The 21,126-nt window shown below is 42.0% G+C and overlaps 1 protein-coding gene across 1 annotated transcript in view; it reads left to right on the top strand.

Annotated features, from left to right (window-relative positions):
• HSPA12A (heat shock protein family A (Hsp70) member 12A) overlaps window positions 1-20,898 on the top strand; it is a gene marked incomplete at both ends in the record, with an annotated part of 55,222 nt that extends 34,324 nt beyond the window's left edge. Inside the window, 6 exons of the mRNA XM_084264646.1 lie at window positions 12,333-12,504; window positions 15,235-15,321; window positions 15,810-15,914; window positions 16,955-17,213; window positions 18,762-18,865; window positions 20,264-20,898. Coding sequence (XP_084120772.1) covers window positions 12,333-12,504; window positions 15,235-15,321; window positions 15,810-15,914; window positions 16,955-17,213; window positions 18,762-18,865; window positions 20,264-20,898 — 1,362 coding nt within the window. The remainder of the gene's footprint in view (window positions 1-12,332; window positions 12,505-15,234; window positions 15,322-15,809; window positions 15,915-16,954; window positions 17,214-18,761; window positions 18,866-20,263) is intronic.
• Between the last annotated feature and the right edge of the window lie 228 nt (window positions 20,899-21,126).

Here is a 21,126-nt window from a genome sequence, read left to right as displayed (position 1 = left end):
AGTGGGCATCTTCTAAAGGCAGTGGAGAACAGACATCCCTACTAAGGGTATGTAAGCTCTAATTTTCTGCCTTAGTAAGGACAGCAGAGACTTTTCTGTTGGAAGAGACTCAGGGCAGACTGCCATACAGTGCAAAATGGCAACTGAATTTTCACGCCATTCCTCCCAGTAATCGGCAAAAGGCAGCTGAAATCCTTTTGGTGCCCCTGATAGTGCAATATGGATGCACCTCCTGATGATGTAGGTTCCAGTACAGGGGAGAAGAGAGAATGCAGGAGGCTATGACAGGGATATAGGCTCTGTGACAGCATTGGAAAGCATTCAAAGCTCAGCAAGTGTGGTGCTTTTGTTGCTGTCTTGTGCTGCTGGGAGTTGTGGCAGCCTTTGCCCATCTCTGCAGAGTCTGTGGGAGACAGGTGTGACCTCTGTGAGCCAACACCGCTCCGGTGGCTGGTGCAGAGCTGAGCCCAAGCTCATGTGCTTGCTGAAGCTTGTACATGAAGAGGGGAGTCAGTAACAGCGGGTAAAACAGACAGTTCCTCCTGACCCTCTTACCAGACCCTCCCACAGGTGCAGTACACCCTCTTTCCAACACTGTTATCTCTGATTTCTGTCTCACCTGCATTTCAGGAGTTTCAAAGTTTTGTATTTTATTTTATGTTTATTAAATGTTATTGTTTTGTTAAAAATCAAGAAAACCTGATGAGTATGGGTTGTAATAGAATCACACAGTGTTTACAATCCCAAAGAATCCCAAATTCTGGCTGAAAATGCAAAAAAATAGATTATAAAAAATAGAAAGGCACAGGTAAAGAAATCTGTCCTCTTAGCTGGGTAACAGCAACCCCAGGAAAAACAAATTGAGGCAATCTGACCGTGCTTAGCAGAGGCATTCATCTCAATAAGACAGCCTAGCCATCTATAACAAATTGGCTCATCTCATCAGTGATCACACAAACACAGCAGTTCTGACTGTAGCCAATGCAGCTCCACAAAATGCGTTACTCAGAGCGTGCTGAAGGGAGAACTCACACTCCATTACAGGTCCAGATGCCACATTTATCATCCTGTTTTTCAGAATGGGATGATGCCATTGTTTCTAAGCAACCTATGGAGTGGTACAGGCTGTATTTTATTTCTTGTCACAGGAGTAGCTTCATTGATAGGTTAGTAAACAGAAATTAAATATCAAATGGATTCTTGTCTTGTCCAAACCAGCTTGCTAAGTAGCATGATCAGATGTGTGTATGACAGGTATCCTGCTCGATTATTCAGAGCCCAAGCACCCTCAATTCCAACAAATTTCAGCAAAAGCTCCATTGTAAACCTTGGTATTCAGTTGGATACTCAGAAATTGATGCATTTGCTTTAGTTTCACCAAGTTTGCTCTAAGTGACTTGCAGACTGTTACATGGGAGGCTTGTAGCAGAGATGAGCACAGAAGGATTGAGGTTCAAAGTCCAGGTCTGCCATGTGCACAAGACCATTTTTTCTTTACAGCCAAATACGGGAAAATGGATTAATTAGCAATTGAGTTTCCCTCTCTGACAAGGCACTGGACTGAGACAGATGATTTTATTTTACTTGAGCAGCTTGCATTAGTGTTGTAAACTCAACTTGGCCATGCAGAAACCTGTGAGACCCTGAGTAACTGCAGGCTTGTTAAGGTGAGCCTGGTACTGTTGTTGTAGGGTCAGGCACCATGGGCTCCCTCCCCCTGATACGCCCAAGGATTTGACACAGCATTCACAAACACGAGGAATGAGAAAGTTTGTAGGTGTTTGGGAAAGATTCCTACCAGCAGTTCTGTTTTTTCTCAGTGTATAATACCTGCACCACCTTAGAGTTGTGGAAACATTTGTTGGTAGTGTCTGTTTGGGATCATCTAAGTCTGACCTTCCGTTTAAAGCAGGGTTATTGCCAACACAGGTCAGCACTGGCTTTGTTTAGCCAAGTTTTAAAAGTCTCCAAGGACAGAGCTGCCCTCCATGGGCAGCCGCTCCAGCACTGCATCACCTTCCTAGGAAGGAACATCCAATGCTAACATCCAATTGGAATTCAAGCTGCAACATGTGGCTGCTGCCCCTTGTTATATCTCCTGGCGAGGCAGAGACAAGTTGTGTTCTCTCTCTGTCACTGCCCTTCAGATAGCAGCAAACAGCTATTAGATTGCTCCTTGGCTGCCTTTTCACCAGACTAAACACACCCAGGTTCCTCAGCCTATCTTTGCAGAATGTGTGCTCTAGCAGCCCCCCTTGAACCTTCTCCATTTTCTCAATGTCTGTCTTGAACTGACCAGAAGTGTTCAATTGGTAACTATCAGAGAGCTCGTTCTGTAGCCGTTGCTCGTGGAAATTAGGAGACATGATGACAATTTATACTGAGAAATAACAAGGAAGTGCTGTAGGAGAGGAATAAAAATGGTTCTAGCAGTTTCTTTGGAACAAGTAACAGAGATAATAATAGTTTACAAAATTATTGCATATTTTCATCTCAGCTCTTTGAAGTTGGTATCCAGTAGTTTATTCCACCATGAAACTAAGTCTAATTATAAATAAAATGCTAATTGTAACCTCTTGCCCCTTCAACATATGTGTTCGTACACAAACTTTTAAATGGGGAGTAGTGTTGCTATTAATTGGAATTAATTTATATCTTGTCAGTTGAAGTTCACCAAACCAATATGAGTGCAAGTGTGAGGTACCTTATTATCACCTGTCCTGATCTCCTGCAGGTTAGAGGTTTTCACCTAAAAATTCCCTTCACAGGAGTTCATACCTTGTGAGTTCTACCTTTGCAGTGTGAGCAGCAGTAAATTCAGCCTACACAAAGGCTGTAGGAAGGCTGTGAATTTTCTGTGGGTAGTTACTTTGTATGAGCTTCTGGTATGGGCAAACCCTGGGAATTCAAAGAGCACCAGGAAGCCTGTCTTCTGGTGTTTTAAAAACAAAGAAACAGTATCCGCTGTATCATGGCAGAAGGGAGGATATCTGGGGTCTCAAGGAGAGGTCTAGGGATAATCCCAAAATTCTAAGGACAATTTAAAGGTCAGTTTTTGCATTGGGGTCCATCCTTCTATGTCTTTCCTGTTACTTAATCACTTAGGGTAGTGCAAAGGGAATAAATGAAAACAGCTGCTTCCATTTTTGTGCCACCTCCATTAAACCACCGGCTTTTCCTCTTTTCATCCTTTATAATTTACATTTCTCGTGTCTGCAAAATGAAAAATGAAGTTGCTGCTATTTTACCGTAGCCTGAGATTTCTTTTATGCTCTCTCAAGCAATTTTCTCAGTGATGAGTATCTTTGTCCTGACCCTTTATTGTACAGATGAGGAAGTTGACACTAAAGGAATTCTGCAGCTGGGATAATTGTACAATATGTTCTTACTTGTGAAAAGCAAAATATCGATGGCACCTGATCAGAATAGGACTAAGAGGGACAACCTGTGCCACAAACCTGATTTTAGGTCACAAGGCAACAGTAAAATGAAAATTTATGTGTTTATGCATGCATGTATGTAGAGCAAATATTGTTTAAGAGAAAGCAAAAAGTGCACCTGACTTCTTTGCAGGATCAACCACCACCCAAACATTGTGCTGACTGGATAAAAAACCCCCTACACAATAAAGAATAAGACCTTAATTCTTAGTTTTCCTCTATGCTCTTAAATCGTGAGGATGGATTTTTGAAAGGAGGGAAGCACTGAGAGGCTCTCCCTCCTGCCTTTGGCAAACCCAGTGTCTTTGCTGTGATCAGTAAGAGGAAAACCCTGCTTGTTTTGTGGCTGCTGAGCAATTTTAGGAATCTGTCTTTGAACAGATAAGTGGACTGAGCTCAATGGGCTGTCTGATGCTTCACTCTGAAGACTAACGGCAAAGCATCGGTGTGTGTGAGGGTGTAGGGATTTTCAGACACTTTTCTGTGGAGGCTTCTGAAGTCTCAGGGTTGAAGGTCTATCAAAAACTGCACGTGGCGTGCTTTTCGAGCAGCTCGGTGACATCCACCAGCCCCACTCCCTGCCAACCCAGCTCCCCCTTACACGCCTCTTTGTGATAATGCTGAGGCTCTTTTCCCATGTTGCTCATCTTCTTTCCTGGCATGCTCTGCCTCCGTAATTAGATCTCCGTCTCGTTTATTTGTGACATCCCAGTTTGGTGCCACGGAACTGGAGAAAGTGTTAGCTAGTGAAAAAGGAGGAGGATTAGAGAAAAGCTCACTGACCAAGGCACTAAGTGGATGGTGTTATCCTGAATCCCTTAACACAATGAACTGATTAGTTTAAACAGTGTAAATTTCACAAGGCACTTAATTTCCAACTGCTGTTTTGTGTTGCCATGATTCAGTCACACAATACTTTCTTCATGCAGGCTGTGTGGTTCTGAACTTGCAATCATGGCTTTCCTATTGTTACTAATTATAATAAATATCTTGGAGACTAGAAAAATGTTGATGTTAATTCACAGCTTCTGTTTCATTGGCTGAATGATGTTATCCTGCAGAGACTTCATTTCCTAATGAACCACATTATCTTTATGGAGCTATTTCATGGAATCCAACTTTTAAATTTTATCTACAATATTACTACAAATGTGGCTTTGGTGGTAAAACTAAAGGTTCAAAAGATTCTTCCTACCACCCAGAAGAGTGGATCATTGCACTCATCTGGTCTGCAGCGCTGTTCCAGAGGTAATTAAAGTAATGCAGCTGGTGGAGGTGGCAAACTGAAAGCAGAACGGGGACCCAAGGCTGTGATGGAGCTGTCCCTGCATCTTCTGCATGTGCTACATGTCACATGCAGAAATTGAAGCTTGTTGTTTGACGAAGAGTGGGATTTGGCTGGGACACTGAACTGGAGTTCTGGGGTTGTGGAGTGAATTTCCACCTTATCTTGGGTTCCTGAGCAACATTAGCCAAGGCTTTTTGTCTTTGTGCCTTGTTTTTCCAACAGTCTAATGAGGGTGGTTCTTCTCTTGCACATGTTTATCCCTTTAGTGTATATATGGTACACTTTTGTGCCTGGAAATGCCTTATTAATTGTGACTGCAGTGCCTGCAGCACTGACCCAATACTGAATCAGGTTTTACATGACTGCAGAATTGGTGAAAGCTGTAAATCCAAATTCATCCAATCAGACATCATTCTTAGTTTGTTTCTCTTTCTGAAAGATCACATTTAACTGCCTTGAAAGTAATATAGTATATTATTCTATACTTAATTCCCAAAATGTTTTCCTTTCGTGGCTTTCAGTGCATAAAGGACAAAGGCAGTAGTATATATATTTTACAGACAGGTAATCCGAGCTAGTAAGGAATGCAGTCTGCCAGGATCGTCTCACTGGTTAGTAGTAGAAGAGAAAGTGAAATTCACTTCTCCCAAGTATAAGCACAGTTCTCACCCAGAGAAAATGCACTTTTTAAAATCTGTGAGTCTCTGTTGGAATAATTTACTTATTCCATTTGACTCTGAAAGAGATCCCATTTACTAAATGGGTAAAAATGGGTCTGGATCAGATTATTTTCTCTGGTTGAGAGAACTGGCCTGAGCTACTGCCTGGACCAAAGAGGAATCAAGGGGTCAGAGTGGCCTCTGTGAAGTGACCACCAATGAAGACCACCCTTCTGCGAGGGAATGTGAGCGATAGCACTGAGCTAGGCCCAGCTGCAGTTTGCTCTGGCCCTGACTCTAGATTCTAGTGAAATAGTGCTCAGGATCAGACTGCCTGTCCAGATCTGGTTAATCCAAAATCTGTGTAGTGCTCCTTTGCACCTCCGTTATTTCCAATATATACTGACTCTTAAACATTTCACTTTTACTTTTTGGACCTTTTTCAGAGGCTGTGTTAACATTAATATATATTTTCACCGTATTTCTGCCATAAGGAAGTTGATGGTTTTGTAGTAAGTACAGCTGCATCTCAACAGGTTGAGGCTTTTGTGCCTATGCTAACATAACACTGAGGTGCAAGAACTGTCTGAATCTAATCCTATGCAAGTGTGGGGTAAAATGCACCTCACCCTTTTTTTTTCTTTATTGGATGTTTTCAGCCCCCCCTATGCTGTAGAACACCATTAAGGCAGATTCTCAGAGCCTCCCTGTGTGGGGTTGGCTTGGTCCCACGAGCTGCTGCTTTCTGTCCTGGCTTGGCAGGGCAGCACAGCTAGCCTGTGGAGCAGCCTAAGGGCTGCCCCATACACAAACCCTGGAACAGAAAAGTCTGGTTATTATATAGATGAACTTAACACACAGAATTTCCTTTTGGACAGAGGGAGAAAAGTTCTTGGAAAGTCTGTGCTATTGTACCCCTCATTCTGCAGTTTTGGCCCTTTGTAATGATCGGGTTCCAAAAGTAAGATAGAGCTATGCAGTGATCTTGTGATAATGCCTGCCTGCCTGTGTTATCACCCAGTGCTGATGGAAGGGCAGGAGTTTCAGAAAGGATTGGAAGTAGGCTACTGTGTGGAGGAAAGCATGGCTACGTGTTCCCTGACCATGGGAAAAGCTGCAGTGGGAGCTGGGAGGCCCCCATCCTTCATGGCAGGCACTGAGCTTTCAGAAGTTTGAGAATTCAGAAAACAATTTTGACTTGTTTTAAGCTTTTTGAGTGAATGTGTGTACATGAAAGAGAGAAAAAGAGGATTTCCAGGCAGAGGAAGCTCAAGGAAATAAAGGTGAATATAAAATGCATGGGGATGACTCTAGTTAATGTATGATTCTAATAATAAATCAGCATCTTCAATCCAACAGATGAAGTACTATTTTCTATATGTGGGTTGGCTATTTAAGATCTCAGTATCAGTTCTTTTAATTAGTTTTATAGCTCAAAGAAATGGGTGCACATGTAAGGCATGTTCCTTGTGTAACGAGTCAGTGTTCAAGATTTGGGGTTTTGGTTTTTTGTTTTGGTTTTTTTTTTTTTATTTGTTTGCCTGCAAAAAGATGCCTAATGTATGTGTCTGAAAAAGCAAAAAAAAAAAAAGGAGATTTAACCTTTGCTTTCATTGGCTTGAGAGGATACTAATAGGAAACATGTACCTTGTCGATGATGGTGTATTTCTTAATAAGCTATTCCTTCTGAGGTCACCATGGTGTAATAAATAAAGCCTGACAGAGCAACTGTGTTCTGCCTGGCTATGGTATGAGATGCAGGAGTGCTCCAGCTAAATACTGATGCTTCTAGTAATGGCAGCTTTTAGAGATGGGAGCTTTTCATCTAGGCCTACCTTGTGGTTTTCATTGCCTTGTAAAGAGGTTCACTGCATGGAATATTTTACTACGGTACTGACTTTAAGGCCATATACGTGACAGTAAATTAAAAACCCAAGTAAACAGGCATTGCTTTTTTCATTGTGCATCGTGGTGTGTGAGGCTGGGTTTTGGAAATAGTGCCTTTTACTCCGTAGTAATTATGACTCTGTGTGTGGAATGAGTTAAGTGTCATTTCATTCTCTGGAAGTGCTCGGGCTGCTATATGGAGCTCGGGTCCAGACCAGCATTTGCTAACGGTGAATTAGTGTAACACTTGGCAGCTGAGGCTGTTCAGAAGGAAGAACGTGTCTGTGGTCAGCCACGGCTCTTGTCTGGTGACACATTTCTGGCTGTAAAAGCAGAGTGAGCGTGCCAGGTTGGGAATTCACCTGCGTCTGGACGGCAGAGTTATTTGTACTCCAGCACACGAGGCTTTGGAGCACTTTGAGGTTTGCTGTTGATGATGGATCCTGGCAAAGGAACAGCGATGCTCTGGCACCAGCTCACAGACCTGTTGGCCAGAGAGTGGCAGTCTGGCAGTTCGCTCCTCAGACTGTGGAATCCTGGTGCTCAGGCAAGTGAGCAAAGTGAGTTTGGGGCTGGCTTTTAAAGCAATTCTTTGCTTCTTCCAGGTATATAAATGCGTCAGTGGCCTGCAAATAAATTCGTTTTAAAGAACTTTCTGGTACTCAAAGGATTGTTGTAATTCCATGATGTGTTTTCCATGTTAGTGGTTTTGGGAAAACCGCTGCCTGCTTCCTTTGTGTTTCATAAGCCATGACTGGGTTTGTACTGCCAGTGAGCATAATGGGAGAAAGAACAACTCCTTAGCAGACTAGAGTAAAGACAAGGCTGTTATGAAGACTGCAATAAGCTGCCCTGGGAAAAGCAACGTGATGTATCTGTCCCACTGCCAGAATGATCTATACAATACCAAGACATTGTTTAGATCTGTCCCATTTGAGCCTGTTAACTTGTGAATCTCTGTTTTTAGTTATACTCATACTTGGGCAGCAGTAGGCAAGGGCAGAGAGTGAGGAAGATAGAGAGGAACAAGTGTAAATATAGTGAATTCCTAAACTTCAACAGTTAATATGTTTAACAAATGCATCACTGTTTCTGGCCTAGAAGGCCAACCACATCCTGGCCTGCATCAAAAGAATTGAGGCCAGGAGACCAAGAGAGGTGATTCTGCCCCTCTACTCTGCACTGGTGAGACCTCAGTTGGAATACTGCATCCAGCTTTGGAGCCCTCGACAGAAGAAGGACATGGACCTGTTGGACACGTCCAGAGAGGTGCCACAAAAATGATCAAAGGGCTGGAGCACCTCTCCTATGAAGACAGTTTGTGAGAGTTGGGTAGTTCAGCCTGGAGAAGAGAAGGCTCTGGGGGGACCTTCCAGTGGCCTTCCAGTACCTGAAAGGTGCCTATGAGAAAGCTGGGGAAGAACTGTTCACAAGGGTATGTAGCAATAGGAAAAAGGGTAATGGTTTTAAACTAGAAAAGGGGAGATTCAGGTTGGATATTAGGAAAATGTTCTTCGATATGAGGGTGGTGGATCACTGGATCAAGTTGACCAGAGAAGTAGTGGAGACATTCAGGGTCAGGCTTGATGGGCCTCCGAGCAACCTGCTCTAGTGAAGGTGTCCCTGCTTACTGTTGGAGGTAGCACTAGATGACCTTTAAAGGTCCCTTCCAACCTAACACGTTCTGTGATTCTTTGTGTTGAGCGCCTGCTGTTTTCTCTCCTCTTTCTCTACACACTCAATATTTTTTTCCCATTTGTCCCTTTCTACTCAGCTGGAATGATGGGACAGAGGTACTGCCTCCTAAATCTTCATCTTCTCAGAGCCTGTATTAATGTGATCTCATTGCTCCATTCCTGTCTCACAGTGTTCATGTTTCTTTCTCATCTCCCCTTCCCCCATTATGTCTATGCAGTGTATAGATCTGTATACATACAGTAATGTGCTATCTCTGGTGATTTAAGTAGAAATACTACATGCACAGTCAATATTGAGCCATATATATACATATATATGTATGTATATATATAGATGGATATGTATGTCAAAATATATATGTTGAATGCCTTGTACCTTTCACTGTACAAGTTCCTTTGTGTGGTGTTATTATGATGTGAAATAACACATTCTTCATTGCAACTGGCCCTTCAAACTCTGTAAGGAAGGCTTTTGAAGAAAAAACTGCAACCTTTTCTTAATGAAATTCTGTTAGGATCAGCTGGCATTTAAAAGCATGCCATTTTTGTTGAAAGTTTTCCTCAGGAGATATTTTGAGTATGTTAAAATAATATCTAGAGAGGAAAAGTAGCAAGAATAGCATCTGCTGTACTTGGAGGGGCTGAGAACATGGATCTGAGTCCATCCGCTGCAGGTCACTGCTTCCTCTCTCTTTTCACATTGCAAGCTGCAATGTGAAAAGTTCATAGTACAGACTACAGCTGGAGGAGGGGAGGAAGCAAATGTTGTGGTTAATGGTTTACTGTTTTCTTTTAGCAGAACCAGCCTTAGAAATATGTACCAAAAGCCTCCCTAGAACAGATGACTCAAACCCCTCAAGTTAGGAAATGCCAGTGAATTCCCTGCCTGTGCAGCTCCGTTCTTGTCACCTCTGCAAACGCTTTATGCTGTAGCCTTTGGATTTAAATATCCTTAGTGACAAGCTATTTTTTTCCCTAAAATATAATTTTCTCTTTTAGTGTGTAGGTTAGACACGAGACTCAGAGCTGCTTTAGCTGTGCTACTAACGTATGCCCGGTACATGGAGCAGACTGAGCACACCGAGTTCATCCACGTTGCTGGATATTAAAAGAACACACTTGTTGCTCAGATTTGGAGCTCTCAGAAGAACTGATAATGGATTTAATATACATGAAAACTGTAGCAGGGTAGTAGGGAGCTATTTCTTCTCCATGCTCTTATTGTATAGGGCAAGAAGTGCTGGTCTTAAAATTGCAGCAAGAAAGATTGGGATTAGGTTTTTAGCAAAACATTCTAAAGGCAAAGATTGTAAAGGGCTGAGAGGGTTTGTGTGCAGAGACCATACATTTTTGGAATTCCATAGCAGATTAGATAAGTATCTGTCAAGGACCAAGTATTGATTCATGTCCTTTCCAATGCAGCAAATTAAAGCTTTGTGTATAGAAAAGCTCAGCTGGAGATAAATGTTGTTGAAGTGAGCTGGGGTGAAACCAGCCCTGTTTGTGCCAGTACACCCAGACTGGTTGGAGGGAATATTGGGGTCATGCTAATGCACAAGGCAAGAACCTCATTGTCATCCCCAGTACTGCTCCAGGGCTTTATCTAAGCCTGTGCCTGCCAACATGCTTGCATGTGAGTAGTACAATGGCAGGAGAGTCTGGCTTGGACCTGTGCTTGATTAATAGTCTTTTAATATCTTTTAGGGTTACTCTGGCCTGCCATAAATCTGCATTTTCCAAATTTTGGAAGTTTGGTTGCAACATAGCTGGCAAAGTTTGATACTCTGTGGTATTTGCACAGTATTCTCCTTCCCGGAGACTTCCACTAATTTCAGATCATGCTGTTGAGTCTAGGGGATGTAGCCAAAGCAGAAGGATTTGCCCAACAGCAAGTGAAAATAATCCCAACCATGTGGTGTGCTTTTAAAATATTGTGTGGCCATGATTAGTTTAACCCTTACTTTCTTATTTTGGAATTTACTTCTTGTTGTTTTTTCTTTACTATCAGCAGTGAGGAAGATGCTTTTTATAAAAATGTATTCCCTTTTATTTTTTTTTAAGATGGAGAGGGTACAATGAGTCAGGAAAGATGAAGGACAATTTTATGTCTCCAACCTTACCCTGGTATTGCTTTTGGAACAAGCTTGACTTTGAGTTTCTAGCTGCAGGTGTAAACTAGTCAGCAATTCCCACAGTGTAGCTGTATGAAAAGCCAAATTCCAGTCCAGGTCCACAGTTTTCCCATGTGAGTCTGCCTTTTTTGAGGGATGCTCTGGAGCCACCACAGTGTGTCTGTATGAGCTGAAGTGAAGGTTTGCTAGAAGACTGACTGTGGAAGCAGAAAAATGTTCGTATATTTCTTTCTTTGCCAGCATGCTGTAGTACTCAGGCCCTTAACTGAAACACCACAGCACGTAAATCACAAGTTGAACAGAAAGAGCTGACAGATATTTTTATCTATTGAAATGGAAAATCACACAGTAGGGAGAAATACAGAGAAAAGAAATTAAAAAAGAATTTTTTCAACTGCTCTTTGCTATTTTTCTCTAAGCCCAACTCTGAGAGTGATGTGGTTACATGAGAACTTGTGGCTTCTTGAAAGTCTGTGTGTCTGGAGGATGAAAATCTAGAGAGAAAATAGATAGAAAGGCAAATATTGATGTTAAAATGTGAGATTATTTTTAGGCTTGTTCCCTTTACATTTTAGGGAACTTATGCTATTGTATTTTGAGTCTTAAATAAACTGAGCATTTTGAAGATGTTATAAAAGGAATATGCTTAAAAGCAATGGATCTTGAAGTAGAAAATGTTGGGTTTAAGTCAAAAGATGCATTACTGGCAAAGCATATCATATATTCCTACTAAGCTACACGGTGCAGGAAGGGTCCATTTCATCAAGGACTGTATATATCTGGGATATAAAGACAGACATCCTTAAAATATCATTGTGGGGAGGGAAGGCTAGAGATATTCCTTCATTTTTAAGAGCAGACCAGGTCCCCTGCATCATGCAGGTGAACAGGTTTATTAGGAGTTCAGGTTCTGTTCATCACAGGTTTCAAAACAACTTTCTTCTCTTCCCCAACTGTCATGTACACAGCAACTCAGTTAGACACTTAGCATGGTAAGTGCATGCATACTGCCCTGTTGCAGCCTGTGAAGTTGTGCTATACATTGTGGGCAGGACGATTCCCAGATCAAGACCTTTAGCAAACAGGAGCAGGTTCTTGGCACGTTGAACTCGGAGGGCTAACCCAACTGACACCGCGAGCTGGGGAAAGGCTTGTTCACTTGCTGAAAAGTGTCTGAGAGGTTTTGGTGCTTCCCACTTCCCACTTCTCTGATCCGTTCTCTCTCACAGGCAGGAATGGCATCTCCTGAAAATCCTGAGCAGTTGATCATTGCCCTGGAACCAGAGGCTGCCTCTATCTACTGCCGAAAGCTCCGCCTGCACCAGATGATAGACCTGAGCAGTCGGGCGCCTGTCAATGGCTACAGCCCAAGTGACACTATTGGAACTGGATTTACACAGGGTACTGCTGCTGTTAACTCACTTGTGATTCTTATGCCTAAGTTTGCTTTGGCCATGAGGGCTGTTTTCTTCCCATGTCTTTGCTCTCTTGAAACGTTTCAGTCTAGCATCAATCTGCTTTTCTAAACTCTTTTGCTGTTTATTGTAGTTAGACATTTAGGCATTGATGCAGCAGATGTGTTTGCACACACTTGAATTTTAGCATGCAGGCAGCTTTATTGGCTTGCCTTGCTGATGGAAGTCTTTTAGGACTGGCATAGTATTTCCACAACAGTATTATTCTGCCTTAATCAAAATCAGTGCCTCACATTGGATCATCTTTGAAGTTTAATTTGTTGGAAACGACAGTGCGTTCAATGAGCTGCATTATTGAAGCAATGTTAAATAATTGGATCTTCAGTGAGACTTTTAGTCTGAGGTGTTACAGAGTTCTGGCAAATACTTTTTCATATATTTATGAAATATCATTAATTATTTTGAATACTTGAGGGAATACGAAGTACTGGAATACATCAATGAATTTACTTATAGAAGAGCAATAAGATATGGCACTACTGATTTTTTTGACCTGGTATCTGTTGCTAGTATCAGTATTTGGAGATGATACAAAGAGGGACAGAGATTGGATTGCAGAGTAAGTCACTTGCCAAAAGATACTTCATCACCAAAGATTTTTGAGGTTGGTATCCTCCCTGAGGTTGGAGGAAAATAGAAGGGGGAAAAAAAAAAAAGGAAAATGCAGGAGTAAGGTGGGATTGCTGCATGATGGGTCAGATTTCCAGTATCTATGAATTGTTACAATTGCACTAATGTGTACCCACTATCACTCAGTAATAGCGTATCAGTCTATCCCCGAAGGATTTTTTTCAGTATTTTATCACGTTTACGAGGTCAAAACAACAGAGGTAAATGAAAGATTAAACTAATAAAGCTATTCCTGTAGTTAGGGGAGGGTATTTTTTCAGTTAGGTGGAGTCACTATGTCATTATCTCAAATCCATGCCTCTCCTAGCCAGCACTTGTCAGATGCGTTTAGTGTTATGGAGGCCCCCGCAGAGCAGAGGACACAATCCCTTTGCAGGACGCAGTCCCTTCTGGGGCCCTTTGCCTTCTCTCCCCCTCGTTCATGTTCTGAGCCATTCCAATTCCATGGAATTTTACATGAACTCACATTCAGGCTACGCAGGGATTTGCTTCTGGGAAAATAACCGAAGAAAAAAGTTTATCTTTTTGGTTAAAGTTTTGAAGCTGTGCAGAATCTGGTAGATCGTGCATTTCTTCTAACGGGCTTATACATGGATAAGGGGGTACCATTCTCCTTCTTGACTTTGTATGGTAAAAGCTATTGGGGATGAGAAAGGTTTCATGTCAAAATTAATGAAAACAAAGTTTGGAGTGAATTAATTTGGGGTAGAATTAAAATTTCATAAAGGCATGGCAGTCACCCAAGACAAGCTGACAACAGATTAAGGAGAAAAACCCTTTAAATATAAACAGAGAGAAGCACTCCAAGGACCATATTATTGCTGTGAAGTCAAAACAAAACTTGTACTGTTCATAGGAGCCAGGATAACCTTACTTCAGCTGTAATCAAAGACTGGCTCCTGTGTTCACTTCTAGCCCATGGGAGTGAATGAAAGGACTTCTGTGGGCTCCATGTCAGGCCCTTACTTGCACCTAGTGCTCGCTCTATCATGGAATGCCTCAGCATTCAAGCTGTATGCTGCTGAGTCGGTGCAGCGAGGCTGACACGGCTTGTCTGCATTTATGGGGTCTTTATGGGGAGGGTGTAAGTGCAGCCATGGGTCTCTCGCTGATGATAGGCACTACAGAAACAAGAGGCAAAAGGCATTCAGTGATCTGCACGCGGCTATTTTCTGCAAGAATGATATTTTCATGCATATCAGGGTGCCTCTCCTGTAGTGATTCACAGAAGTGCCTTTGAAGGTCACTGAAGGTTACACAGGGAATGTTTTTTTGATTGGTTCTAGGTGTTAATTATGAAGCATTATCATAAAGGCTCTCAGTACTCTTCAGTCTGTTCTGCATCTTTTAACTAAGTAGCAATTAATTCTTATAAATTAACTTATTGTTACTGTAGTAGTGCTGGATTATGCTGAATTTTTAACTGGCATATGTTTAAAATGTTCTGAGGGTCTGTGGTCTTTAAGAAGCTCTAAATCTGAGCACCAGCGCTTTTTCCTGCTTGTTTTGAGACAGCCCGACAGCCCGAACGGCTCTGGGGCCGCGCTTGCCTGAGCTCCCAAAATGAGCAGCGCCTTCCGGAGCCGTGGGTTCGCCTCCCCCTCAGCACGGGTGGGCCTGGCAGCGGGCCTCCCGGGCCTGGCAGCAGCCTGCCTGGGCCTGGCAGCGGGCCGGGGCTGCCGCCTGCCGGCAGAGCTTCGCCCAGCACGGCTGGCTGCAGGCCCGCGCTGTGCCAGGCGGCGCTTTAAGAACCAGGGTGCATTAAAGAGAGAGATCTGTAGCTTTCACCTCAGGTTATTGCTTTTAATGCAGCCGGTATTAAGAAAGATCAGAGTGTCTGAAAATAAAACCCCTTCTTTCTAGGAACATTCCCGGTTCTTAGGCAATGATTTTTGCTCGTTTGTTTTGTTCAGAAGTGGTATGGATGGATCTGACAGCTTGCTTGCACTTGTTTTCTGCACCTTATGGTATCAATTTCTTCAGGCTTTCTGACTCTCAGTAATTTCTTTTCTCTGTCAATGCCTAGCTAAGGAACACGTCCGTCGTAACCGGCAGAGTCGTACCTTTTTGGTGGAGAATGTCATAGGAGAGATATGGTCTGAACTGGAGGAAGGTAGTGTCCTTTCTTGAATCAACTTTGCTCTCACTGGTTTTGTACTGCAGGCAGACCTTGTGTTCCCCACAAATGTGCAGCATCACATTGTTCTCTTAGTGATTATAAATGCAGTTTATTAAAGAGATAGTAGAAAGGAATCAAGGTGCTAAAATGCAACCAGAATATTTTTCTTAGAATAGGCCTTGTAAGTATGTCATAGTATTAATCTGGTAACCTACTAGAATGTACACTAGCAGCATGAGCAAATCTACTAAACCACTTTTCATCTGTGCTAAATCAATAGCTTGTGACATCCAGTTGTAATATTTATTGTCAATCATTGAGTTATAATTACTAAAAAAGATCAAGTCTTCATCATAGACATTCATGACTTTCTGTAAGTCGTTACCAGTCATGGTCATAATGCTTCTTAGAACTTCTCTTTGCAAGATGCTGTTATGATAATAAAATGTATATGTCATTTACTTATTCCTTTGGAAACCTAGGTGACCGTTACATCGTTGTTGATAGTGGAGGAGGCACAGTGGATATGACTGTCCATCAGATCAGGCTTCCTGAAGGACATCTTAAAGAGCTATACAAGGCAACAGGTAATGTCACTTCCACTGCTTGCTTTATTTATGCAATATTTTTACTTGTCAGTGAGGGAAATGTGTGCCTTTATTACTGGTATGTCTCACTGACAGTTCTTCCTGAAATAAGATCAACATTAATAATTAGTATAACCTAGCTGCTGGTCAGCAGACAAGGCTAATTCACTTAACTCTTCTGATTCTTTGGGATAATAATCCTTACGTTGGATGGTTAAGGAATTGCCATATCCTCTGTTATTCACTCCCATTCAGGCCATGATCTCGTGCTGTAGTCCTGGTCTGACTTGTGCTAGTAGTTGTCATCTTTCTATCCTTTGAGAGGTCACCTGTGTATTGCTCTGTCCAGCAATTAGGAGATTACTGTGGAGATACGAATAGCTGAGTGTCATAACATGATTCTTGTAAAGTCACTGTTGGCAGAACAGAAGTTCCCCTAGATTTAAGGAGCAGCTGATATGTTCCAGTAATCTCAGACAGTGTAACAAGGACGATCTACAATCACCTGGGAAAAACGCACCATGATTGGTCTGCAACAAAGACGTAAAGTGCAATTCCTTGAATGGTATTCCCATCCTGAACTCTGGATCCTCTTTGACTTTGTCTCGTGACTAAGGTGTTCCCACATGAGACAGCCTATTCTAGTTCCTGTGTCTCCATACTGAGTTAGTCTTCATCTGTATGGTTCATCACCAAATGTTCTCACTCTCTGTGACTGTAAGACAATCTCAGGAAACAACGTAGTAAGAGCAAAAAGACTCTGTCTACTGACTATGAATTCAACTCTCACCTTCTCATGTGTGAATAGAAGGCGATTTCCTTTGCTTCTAATAAAAGTGTTTCTGTTTTATGGTGATAATATTACAGTGGCTATGATGGTATAGGAGTAAAGATGAAGCAAAGGTAAGATTATGTTCTGTGTTAGAAAAGATACCTCTTTCTGAAGACCTCCTAGTAGTGTCAATCTGACATGTATTTGGTCAACTTGAAATCTAATGAACAGTTCAGAATATTAAAGCTGTGTTTTGTTTGAAATTCAGGTGGCCCATATGGTTCTCTAGGTGTGGACTACGAATTTGAAAAGCTCCTGTGTAAAATATTTGGAGAAGATTTTATTGAGCAATTTAAAATCAAGCGTCCTGCTGCCTGGGTAGATCTCATGATAGCATTTGAGTCCCGTAAGCGGGCAGCAGCTCCAGACAGGACCAATCCACTAAACATCACTCTGCCTTTCTCCTTCATTGACTACTACAAGAAGTTTCGAGGCCACAGTGTAGAGCATGCCTTGAGGAAAAGCAAGTGAGTAGACAACTGACCCCAAATGGATGCAGAATTAACTACTGATAGCAAAGACAAATAATTAAAATAGCCTAATTACACGTAGACTGAAAGACAATAATGTAAAAATGTAATATAAGGATGAGAAATTGGGATTGCCTGAAGTGCAGTTTCCAGAATGAAAAGTTCTGATCTATCTCTTGCAAGAGCTTTTCTGTACAAGATACAGGATGAGGAAGGTCAGATCAAATACAAAATTTGATGTCCAAAAGTTACTTCCCTACAACCTTAAGTTTTAGTGGCTTGGGCACTGGGAGTGAGATGTGCAAATGTATTTGTGAAAACATGCACTATTGCACAGAGCTCTGCAAGAGGAAAGCATTCTTCTTTTGAAGTGATGGCAGGTTTCTTTTCTCTTGGTATGCTAGTTAGATCCTTTTGCTCAGTAGATGGAGAGATATAAATCCCTGCAGAGATTTTAGTCCGTGATTGCAAGTATGTGAGATTGCAAGATTGTAAATAACAAGATCATGGGCTGCTGCTACATAAGAGGAAGTGAGGAGAAAGTAGAAATGAGCATTTTGCATCTTTTGAAGTTGTGTACTACAGGACACCTGGAGATTAATTGCATCAAAGAGAGTGAACAGGAGGGCCTGTGAATCTGGGGCAGAATGCTTGGGACCTGAGAGCAGAAGACTTGATATTTAGTACCCATACCTTGGCCTCTTTCTGTGTTTTTTAATCCAGTGAATGTTGAATGTAGCACACAGGCTGAAAATCCTACAGCAATTCCTACAGTTATTGGCAAAAGGACTTTAAGCCTAAATGACTTGTAGTCCAGCTTGGAGTCAATTCCTACATGAGACTGAGGGTCTGAAGTCATTCAGACTTTCTGGAAATATTCCCCCTCACAAAACCATCTCCATATTAATTGTCTTGATAGTGAAACTTAGAAGGAATGCTAAATGTTCCCTTCAACTTAAATGAAACTAATTGGATAACAGGATAGAAAGACTATAAAGGGGGAATATAATGTGCATGAATGAAAAGGAGATTACTGGGCTATATGGATGTGTTTCGGTGATGGAATAACATAATGCCTGTATTCACTTAACGAATGTCATGCCTCGTTAAAAATGCTGTGCGCCCTTCAGCCTCCTGAGGCTTCCCCTCCTTGCTTGTTTTCCTTGTGTGTTTCCAGTGGCTTTGGCCTGCTACTGCTATAATCTAAATGTTGCCCTTCTGGGGATGAATCAGTGCTGTTTCAGATGAGCGAGCACTGGAGTGACTGCCAGCTGTTTTAGAAAGCATCTGAGCATTGGTAATGCCACAGAAGGCAATCAGGCAAAGAAAACAACAATTAGAGAAGCAAAAATAACAATTCTCACTCAAAATTTTACATTGCTGTAGTTAGTGTGGGACTAGGGTGAGGCAAGGCACTTCCAAGCAAAATGCATGCAGATTCCCTAAATTCATTCATTTATTTATTTAGTGTGCCCTGTGAGTGCTTGCTGTTTCTTACAGCTCAGCTGTAATGTTCTAATGTCCTTTCTAACTGTTCTTTTCCAGTGTGGACTTTGTGAAGTGGTCCTCCCAGGGAATGCTGAGGATGAGCCCAGATGCAATGAACGCTCTTTTCAAACCTACGATCGACCAGATTGTTCAGCACCTTAGTACGTATCTGTGTGTAATTCTGCTTCCCAGCTGAGCTGAAACTGCAGCTTTGCTTACGTGTTTCAAACCTATAATTGGAATGAAAGTCAAACAACTGCCCTAGTGTGCACTCAGTGTGGGCAAGAAATTTATTTCTCATTCTTGTTCTCTGCAAGGTAGTTAGGAAAATAATAAAAGTAAGGGACATCATCATAGCACATCTTCCTGCCTGGTTCTAGTACTAGTTATTGAGTGTGATTCAGTCCTGGTACTGCATAAGCTTCAGTTTGTCTGTACTTCCAGGGCTGCAAGCATTCAGAAGGCTGAAATGCACTGACTCACTTTGGGTTTTTTTTCTTTCCTGTTTCAGGCAACAACTAAATAATGCCAGAGATGTAACTCTGATTATTCCCATTATTAAGAGCTCTAGTTTATTTTTCCTCAGTGGAAGGACTTATAAAGTCACATTTGTTCATGACCATCCAAATCACTGACATCTCTAAAACACAAATAATAAATGATGCATCATGTTAAAAGTACTTGAGGCACAGCTTAAGCAGCACTGAATTTATTTATCCAGTAATGGAAAGTGACATAGGCTTATTGGGAAATTTATTCCTTAAAGTCTTCCTGGTGGAAGATTGGATTTGTATCGATTATAATATAAGTACTGAGTGAAGTATTGCTGTTCTACACATTACAGAGCACTAATTGAACTGTATTTGGAGTGGAACATCCAGCTTTACTCGCTATACATGCAGAATTATTAGATGAATTTTGAGAGGTCATTGCTTAGACCAGCTTTTACGTGAGCAGGGAGGTAGAGATCTAAACACAATAGTTGTGGCAGATACCTTGGTTATGCTGTCTCAGTTATTTGAACTAAGGGTGAGCCTACAACTGAACTGTATGATTTTCTTTAAAGTGGGGGGTGTGGCCTTAAGCTAAGAAGGAACATCTGTAAAAATATATGGAGGTATTATTTTTGCAGATGGTACGTATTGTGGTTAAGATGTTAGGGTCAGAAATAGTAAGTGAATTTAAAATGGGCTGGCTGACTTATCTGGAATGCAGTAAAGAGTACCTGAACCAGATTTGAGGATATCTCACTGATAGTTGGAGTCCCTAATGTGACTGGCAGGATTTCTTTGCAAGAAATCTGTATCTACCTTTACTGGTAGAATCTAAATAAAAATTCTGATTTGAATGCCAGTTAAGAGATAATGTATGGTTTGAGGTAAGTTTCCATTCACAATGAAATAGAGTATGAAAGAGAATGGCAGTGTGGGCACGGATGTGGGGGTTTCAGATCTTGTAGCATGTGTGACAGTGCAGTCAGACATCAGGAGTTGCACCTGCGTTGCCTTGCCACAGTGGATTTTTTTTCCCCCTATTGAATGGGCTCTCTTTCTGTTCAGGTGATGTGTTTGATAAGCCAGAAGTCACCAACGTCAAGTTTCTGTTCCTGGTGGGTGGCTTCGCTGAATCCCCCTTACTCCAACAAGCCGTCCAGAGCGCTTTTGGTTCGAGATGTCGAGTCATCATTCCTCAGGACGTGGGGCTCACTATCCTCAAGGGAGCTGTTCTCTTCGGTCTAGACCCTGCTGTCATCAAAGTGCGGCGCTCCCCTCTCACCTACGGTGTGGGTGTGCTCAATCGCTTTGTGGAAGGGAAGCATCCCCCAGAGAAGCTTCTCATCAAAGATGGCACACGCTGGTGCACTGATGTCTTTGACAAATTTATCTCAGCCGATCAATCTGTAGCCCTCGGAGAAACTGTGACACGCAGTTACACACCTGCCAAACCTTCTCAGTTAGTAATAGTGATCAATATCTATAGCTCAGAACAAGATAACGTCAGCTTCATCACCGAATCTGGAGTGAAAAAGTGCGGCACCCTTCGCTTGGATCTCACGGGAACTGATGCTTCAGTGCCGAACCGGCGGGAGATCAAAACACTTATGCAGTTTGGGGACACTGAAATCAAAGCCATGGCCATTGATGTTGCCACCTCTAAAAGTGTCAAAGTTGGTATTGATTTCTTAAACTATTAACAACCCATTTCCCCCACCACAGCCTGTTTGTGAGACTGATCTTCCACTAGTCCATTTTTTGACTTCCATGTGTCATGTAATCAACCTGAATTTCAGCAGGCTATATGAGAACAGCTAGTAAGGTGGGGTGTGTCATGTTTGTGCCCTTTGATGACCAAAGACTGCATTTTGAAAGACCCTTTAGAAAGTGTTGGGAGCAAAAGTTCCAGAGGTAGTAAAAGTTCCCAA

Source organism: Gallinula chloropus (assembly GCF_964237585.1).
Source record: "Gallinula chloropus genome assembly, chromosome: 5".
In the NCBI taxonomy this organism is placed as follows: Eukaryota; Metazoa; Chordata; class Aves; order Gruiformes; family Rallidae; genus Gallinula; species Gallinula chloropus.
The sequence above is the reverse complement of the archived record's forward strand: the minus strand, read 5'-3'. Positions and strand labels throughout refer to the sequence as shown.